At 54.8% G+C, this 7,838-nt stretch overlaps 1 protein-coding gene across 1 annotated transcript in view; it reads right to left on the bottom strand.

Annotated features, from left to right (window-relative positions):
• The window catches only part of COL6A3 (collagen type VI alpha 3 chain), a 98,633-nt gene that overhangs the window by 23,415 nt on the left and 67,380 nt on the right, over window positions 1-7,838 (bottom strand). Inside the window, 11 exon segments of the mRNA XM_014589125.2 lie at window positions 352-845; window positions 944-955; window positions 1,065-1,101; window positions 1,299-1,330; window positions 2,485-2,551; window positions 3,426-3,488; window positions 3,904-3,939; window positions 4,119-4,169; window positions 5,659-5,721; window positions 6,516-6,578; window positions 7,803-7,838. The exon segment at window positions 7,803-7,838 is cut by the window's right edge and continues 1 nt beyond it. Of these exon segments, the coding sequence (XP_014444611.1) occupies window positions 352-845; window positions 944-955; window positions 1,065-1,101; window positions 1,299-1,330; window positions 2,485-2,551; window positions 3,426-3,488; window positions 3,904-3,939; window positions 4,119-4,169; window positions 5,659-5,721; window positions 6,516-6,578; window positions 7,803-7,838 (954 nt within the window).

Raw genomic sequence — 7,838 nt, 5'->3', positions numbered from 1 at the left:
GCCAGCCCTGGCAGATCATGGTTGTGGCAGAGTGGGGTGGGGTGCTGCCAGCACATGGTCTTCACATCTGCAGAACCAGGTCTCTTTCCCACTGGAGCTTCTAATGAACTGTAGGATCTCCTTGCTCCCAAACTGACGAGAGCCGTCAGCGTGTGAGGGGACAGATGAGGTGCCCATCTGCCCTGGAGGCAAAAGGCAGCCCTGGAGACCTCACAAGAGACGCTCTTGGCCACATCAGGTTCATTCGGGCTATCTGGAGCTAAGGGGCACAAGGCGGCCCAGGGCATGGGTGTGCTGAGAACCTTCTTGGACCCAAGAAGAGGCAGGCCCAATGCGACGCAGAACCCAGACCTGCAAGGCATTGATGAGCTGACGGTCCTCCTGGCTCGTCAGGAACAAGGGCGTGATCCCCGCGTCTGAGAGCTTGAGCACGGCCTCTCGGAGCTGCGGCAGAGACCTCGTGGGTCTGTTGCTGAAGAAAATGGCCACTTTCCTCATCAGGAACCCATTCCTCACTCGCTTAAATGTGTTCCTGGCCACGAATGACATGGCAGTTTCCAGACTCTGCTGCTTGGACGTCAGCGAGTACGGGAGGTTCTTAATCCTGTCTAAGAGGGCAGGCTTCTTCCTGGAGTCCGCAAAGCGGATCTCCGTGGTCACCTCATTGTTATAGGTGACCACGGCCACTCGGGCGCCCCGCGGGCAGTTGCTCTCAGCGATGGTCAGGTCCCCCACGATCTTGAGGACCACATCTCTCATCCGGCTGAACACGTCCTGGGTCACCCCGTCCGAGGTGTCTAAAGCAAAGGCTAACTCCGTCGGGAAGACGGGGCACTCCAGGGGCCCTGTGGGAAGTGGGGTGGGGAATTCAAAGACACACTTTACTCACTGGAACGGGGTCTTACCTCTTCTGGAGGAAGCCAAACCACTGAGATGAGCTTACCGTAACAACAAGCTACAAAAGGAACAGAGAGAAGAGAGGATGAGGCGTGTCCACCGTGTGAGGACTGCACATCTATCAATATGAACGGGGACGCGCACGGGCCACAGGCTGGGCTACTTAAGACACTTGTCTTTGATACTTTGAACCAGGGCGCATTGCTTTAAAAAGAAACGAGACATCATGTAAGAGGGGCAGGTGAAAGGCTGGCAAGGCAGGGGCACCCTCTGGGCACGGGGAACTTACATTTTTGGGACCCTGTGGAAGCAAGAGGGCAGGCTGAGAACGCAGCAGACGCGGGGCGAGAACAGAAAAGAACTTCGACCCCAGAAATGTGACGGAGGAGGCAAAGGAGGACTTCGGGTAGCCTTGACCCTCTGCAGCCTCTCCCTGGAACTCAGACGCCATCGTGGGCAAGCTACGGGAAGGCTGAGGGAGCACGAGTGTCCTCCCTGGGACTCGGACTCCATCGCGGGCGAGCTAGGGGAGGCTGAGGGAGCACGAGTGTCCTCCCTGGGACTCGGACTCCATCGCGGGCGAGCTAGGGGAAGCTGAGGGAGCACGAGTGTTCTCCCGGTGAGCTCATTTGCTTTTGCAGTAGCACCACAGCCAGAAACCTGCAAGTCGCTCCCAGTGGGTACAAGTCACACCGTGCCCTTAAGTCTGCACGGAGCTTCTCCCAGGAGGGCAGCTGCCTCTCCTGCATTTGCATGATATAGCCTCTCCCAAGGAGGGGCTGCGAGGGACCCCGGTTGCCCTCATCCCCTCCATGTCCGGAGCATCTCAACTGGATTCCACCTCCAAGGGGCTCCAGGCCTTGCCTCACTCATGGCTGCCCCGGCCTCTCACCCAGACCTGGGCCACCCTGGTAGCCAAGCAGGCATCTCCTGGACAGTCGGTCCTCTCCTATTTCTGCCCACGTGGTTTTCTGCAGGAACCGGCTTAATGCTCCTCCATAAAGCGCTTCACTCCCTCACGGGCAGCCGTGGGACCGGCCTAACAGCCTTGGTCCCCCTAGTTCAGCCGAACTAACCCCTTAAACTTTCTTTCCAGGAGCAATTTCCCAACTCCTCAGTTATCTTTTCCATTCTTCTTCCAACCTCAAGTTCAATACAGGGAGGTTATCAGGGAGAAATTCAAGCAGGAAACAAAGGCGTTAATAATAAGGAGCTTAAGGAAGGACCCTCCCAGCTCCTGGCAGTAGAGGTCGAGTTCTAAACACGATCAGTAGCTCTCTTGGGGACTTTATGGACTAAAGGCAGTATTCCCAAACCCAGGTCATTGTACGACTTCTACAAGCCGTGAGCAAGAGTTATTTATTTATTTATTTTTAATTTCCTCCTCTACACAAACTGCAAACCAGTACCAGGACATGGGAAATACTAATGCTCCCTCAACCGTATAGTTACACGAGACCTTGGCTGGTGAGAAACGTATTCATGTGGGAAAATTCACTTTGTAAGGAAAGGGCATGGTGAGAAGTTGTCAGGGACCGTGTGTGAGGCATCCGGCCTCGGGCGACTTGACTGGAACTGTGTAGGTACTTACAGATGGTCCTGGGTAGCCAGGGTCTCCCTTCTGCCCAACGGCCCCTGGAGGTCCTGAGTTTCCCTGGAGGGAACAGAACAAGCATTGCTCGTGTGGCAGAGATGGGACGTTCTCAGCTCTGGCACTGGAAAGGACGGTCAAGGTGGTCTGATGCCCACAGAGCTGATCTCAGTGAGTCCTCCACGGCCACACTCTTGGTAGGTCAAAGTCAGACAGATGCTGGCCCACGAACCACCATTAAGATCGTCTACAGACGCCCAAGTTAACTGGTAACCAGCAGTGGATTAGATCCTCATTCATGGTAGCTAATCAGGCCAATGTTTTACAACTCTGAGTCGCACGTGACCTAGCTCGACTGTCTGCACTGGTACAATTAACAGGAGAGTTAGAAATTCTTAATGCCGCGAGCTAAAGACAACCGTTACCCGTTTCTAGATCACAGCTTGCTAACTTGAGAGTCAACGCAGTCATCCATTGAAAGGAAAATGCCAGAATCTAAAGTATAATAGCTTCAAAAGGGGGCATCTCATCAGCCAGAGGGCAGAGGAGCCCGAGGTGTCAGCCTGGCCGGTCTGTGAGCTGGGAACCCTTGTAAGCATTTGAGTATCTCATGGAATCCTCTGCCTGCCATCTGTGTGGACAGGGCCCAATGTCACTGTCCAGACGGCTGGCGTTGCCATTTCTGAGCCTCGAGCCTCCCTAGTACCTTGCTGGGAGTGAACCGTGGGCTTGAGACTCTTGATAAGTGTCCGAGAAAGGGGCTCTCAGGGCTCCCTGCTGGGGTGGGGCATAGCCGTATGAGGGCCGTGGCAGACTCAGTCGTGGAGGGCACAGAGGCCAGGGCTGGTCTGTGCCCCGGACCCCTTCCCCACCCAGCAGCCAGGCTCCCATGCAGGCACTCGCTGCCCTCCTGCAGCAAAGGTGCGGGCACACTTACCCTTCGGCCTCTGATGCCTTTGGGTCCTGGTGCTCCAGCTGTTCCTGGATCGCCAGGGGTGCCCTGGGAAGAGGACCAAGAGGTGGAGGTCAAGCTCTGGGTCAGAAGGCCTAGTGGAGGGTCCGTAGGCCAGGACCTGAATGGGATGCCTGGACCTCCCCTCCAGGGCCACCAAACAGTTAACTTGATCCATTTTCCCAGAGGATTACTGGTGCATTTATGGCATCTTCAGACAGCCCAGAGTACTGAACCAACAGATGGCATCGTACGGGCTCTGGCAGCTCACAGGTTAAGCCTCGCAAGCACCATGTGCTCTGTCACCTCCCTGGCCTGGACGGGGTGTGGCTCAGAGAGGGTGTGTCCTCCCCAGGGTGGCCCAGGTAGTGACAAACACCCAGATATTCCTCTTTTCAGTCCGTGAACAAACAACACTCATCTGAAAACAACAGCGATATTCCACCACCAGGGAGCCATTTACCTTTGGGCCTGGGTAGCCAGGGAATCCTCTTTCTCCCTATCAAAGACAAATAAATTATTCATTGTTTGGTCCCAAGTTAAATTTATCTAAAATAAATTCATCTTGAAAGAAAAACAAAAACAGCCTGAAACTGCCAAAGAAGAGACAACTGTAACAGTAGAAACCTAAGCAGCGTTCTTTAGAAGCACAGCCCGGCGGCGAGCACGGACACAGACCTTCTTGCCTGGGCGTCCTTCCCCACCAATTCCGTCTCGCCCATCGTCTCCCTGCAAGCAGGAAAGAGAACGTCACTGCGGCACTGCGTCAGGCACACCATGGCCACCGTGTCTGCAGCCCCTGCCTGAGCAGAGGGTCCTGGGGTCCTGGAGATGTTCCCAGAGCAAGGCCCCAGACAGGAAGGCTTCCCACTGCTCCCCCAGGCTCCGAGTGAGAACGAGAGCATGGCGCGGACGGCGACTCCGAGGATCCCTGCAGCAAGATGGAACTGGTGGCCTACAGACAGAACTCACGTCGTTTTCAGAAAGACGTTGCTCAAGTGGACACTCAGTCACTCAGTCTTCAAGCTGCACGGAAGCTCGAAGGCCACCCCCATTGCCATCATCTGTGAGCCTGATCTGCTTCAGAGCGAGACCACTGGACCGAGCCTCCACACCGTCGCGCCATCCTCCCTGTGCTCAGACCTACCCCCTCGCTCTCCGATGTGGAGCATTCGGAACTGACTCTATTTGCTATTTCAGAAGAATCAGAAGAATTTATGTGAAGTAAACATCGATATCGCTGAAGCTCATTGAGAAATCACCACTCGACTATCTTACAGTTCCCAGCAGATAACAACCAGAGAGCCGTCGCCTCAAATTTATGGCAACACAATCAAAAAGAGACTTCCTTCGATGGTCAGATACATTTTAAAGTCGGATATCTTTTCCTCTCTTTCTAAGACTGAAAGTAACAGAAATAGATTTTTTTTTTTTTTTCCAACTTGGTCCATATACGTAATTTCTAGGTGTCGTGACTCATTTTAGAATAAAGGCCCAGCCATGGCGGTGCAGGGAGCAGGGGATGTCCCTGTATGGAACCAGGGCCTATGAGAAGGCCCAGGGTTGGGATCCCAGGTTGGCCTGAACACTGTGTGTGCCACAAGTGGGTCCAGGACCCTAGCTGGCAGGAGGAACCCAATATGGTGAGACCCTGTTAGGGTCCCTGCCTCTCCTTCTCTCAAAAAAGAAACAAACTTTTATAAAAAGAAAAATGCCCGGAGAACTATAGATTACCTTCACCTACATAGACATACATGCTATTGAAATGACCGTCAGTGAAGAGTTGGACTGCTTTCGAAAACGAACTATGGAGGTAATCATCTATTCTTAAAATGTCCCCTTGGAAAGAAATGCTTCCGTCTGGATTGAGACCTTAGGACATCCTGCTACATTTTAACCCAAGGGCCTCTTTACAAACAAGCTCCATCCAGCCACGCTCACAAAGCACTGGCAGGACCTAAAATGAGGGCAGGTCAAGCTTCAGCAAAGCACCACGCTCCCCTGCCAGGGTACTGACGTTTTCACACTCTTCCCATCCCCTCCACCTGCCGACCGCACAAAACGTGCTTGCTGTTTACCGGCAGCGGGGCTTGGTAGCTTCTCGCGTCCCATTAACACAAGAAGCCACACAGCGTCCCTCCATCTGGCCCATCTTGGGCTTCCTGCAACATCAGCAAAAAGCCAGCGAGAGCCTGGCCAGATCGCACTGTCACCTTACCGTCTCTCCACGGGGGCCGCTGTTCCCGACTCCTCCCTTCGGTCCGGGTTCTCCAGGCTCGCCCTAGACACAAGAACCAAGGCTGAGAAGCAGCGGAAGGCCCACTTGCACAGACCCAAGCGCTGCATTTGCCGAGGTACCGGTTCTAGGGAGGCTGCCGGCTCCTGCTCCGCCTTTCAGATCGCAATGTAATCATTTTTAAAACTGTAGCATTCAGGTGTGGAAAGAACCCAGGAAGGTTGGTGTTTGTCCTTCCATCACATGGTGTGGGGGACAAGCGGACAGAAGGGAGGTAAAGAGCACACAGAAGGAGGTGGGCACGGAACTCTGCAGTGGAGCCCAGCGCCCCCTGCGAGGATTCACATCATCACGTCTCTTTGGCTGAGAAAATGCAGTCTTCTCAGGCTGTGATCGCTGTCGTTTCTCTCAAGGCCGATAGAAAGGTGCTCAGCCAGCACTCACGGAACGAGCGTGCTTTGGCTGAGACAGTCAGGACCTGGGTCTCCTGGGTGATCTCCCTCGGCCAGCAGAGTCGCTGCATATGTTCCACCCACACTAAGGACCCTGTATTCCATGTGGTACTACAATGCGCCTAGCACTGCCCACTGCCTGGCCACCGGCAGGACCTGGCATCAACGGGTCAGATAACCCACCTGCTGATGGCAGGTTCCGGCCAGGAGAGGGCCAGCCCGCTGAGCAGGTGTGGTGGCAGAAACGCGACCCACGGCCAAGCAGACTGGGGGGTCTGGCATGGGGATGAGCCTTAGCGAGGAGAGAGGATGTGTCAACCAAGCCCGTAGACAGACTGACAGATGGGGAAGGGCTGTGTGTCTGGATCTACGTTTCTCAAGACAAACCTTTCTTCCCAGGGGGCCTGTTCTGCCACGTTCTCCAGGAGGACCAGCAGTGCCTCCGCTTCCCTGGAGCACGAGGAGAGAGGTTTGTCAGTGAAGCCATCAGCCATTCCAGCAAATACCCCCGAACCCTGGCTCTGCCCTGCTGGGAGGTCAGAACCCACCGAGGACCAGTGATCTGTCCCGCCCACAAACCCCGCTGCGCAGTGCCGTGGGCTCGGATATAATCGTGCATGGGAAGGACTCGCGCACATGCGAACGTCGACCTGACCTCTCCATGCCAGCTTTCGCCCTACAAGGCCCAGAGCGCCAACACGCATTGGAGCTTTCAGTGGGCCTGCCTCAGGCTCCTGGCTAGACCCCGAGCGCCGGGACTTCGTGCGACTTTGTTTCCCCTCTTGCCTAGCACGCCCACGGGGAGACTTGACATGTATAGGGGCATAAATGTCTCTTGAGTGAATAAATCAATCAACAAATGAAGTGAACTCTTAAAATGTGGTGTGGCCCACACAGCCCAGGAGCGACCCCAAACCAGCTGGGAGAGCCACGTGAGCGAGCATGCCTCTGAGGCGAGCGGTCACTTTTAAACGGCTTTGCAGCTCCAGCTGTAACGTTTTCTGAATTCAGAGTTAACAGATGTTTCTCAAAGCCATGAAAGCTCTAACAGTAAGTGTTTACTGGTTCTCCAGCAGAGGAGTATTTCCTATGAAGTACTTCCCCCAACCATGGAGCATCTGCCTGCTCGTTCCCAGTTTTCGGTCGTTATTATAACGAATGACAGATGGCGTCCTTAGTAGCATAGCCCACACGGAGGACCCAGACAGGTGGCTCCACGTCACCGGCCCCAGCTCAGCCAGGGTTGAGCCTGGCTTGTCGCTGAGATACATGGTGATGTGTGTGGTCACAACACGCTTCAGGGCTAACAGCTGACCTTGAGAACGAGTAACTCCTTATACAACAGGGCTTCTCTCTAAGGGCCATGTATGAAACACCTAGCGTACTCTAGGGATCTGGGTAGACTTCGGTTTTACATGGCTCCATCTCCGGACTCCTGAGAGGGGCACACGGTCCCTTCCTTATCACGCAGAGCGGCCTGGGCTGGGGAGGCCCTGGAGCACCCAGCACAGGGGCCACTTGCTCCCTTGGGGTGAAGTAGCCGGTCGCTGGGAGGGTGCAGGGTCTGGGCTGCCAAGGGCAGGCTAAGAGGCAGGTCTGTCCACACAGCATCGCCCACTGCTCAAGCAATGCAGCATCTACTCAGGTAAAAAGAGATCAGAGAGAAGGACATACCCGGGGCCCAGGAATGGCTTGCTCACCGATCAGGCC

This window comes from Tupaia chinensis, unplaced genomic scaffold (assembly GCF_000334495.1).
Source record: "Tupaia chinensis unplaced genomic scaffold, TupChi_1.0 Scaffold000332_1, whole genome shotgun sequence".
In the NCBI taxonomy this organism is placed as follows: domain Eukaryota; kingdom Metazoa; phylum Chordata; class Mammalia; order Scandentia; family Tupaiidae; genus Tupaia; species Tupaia belangeri.
The sequence above is the reverse complement of the archived record's forward strand: the minus strand, read 5'-3'. Positions and strand labels throughout refer to the sequence as shown.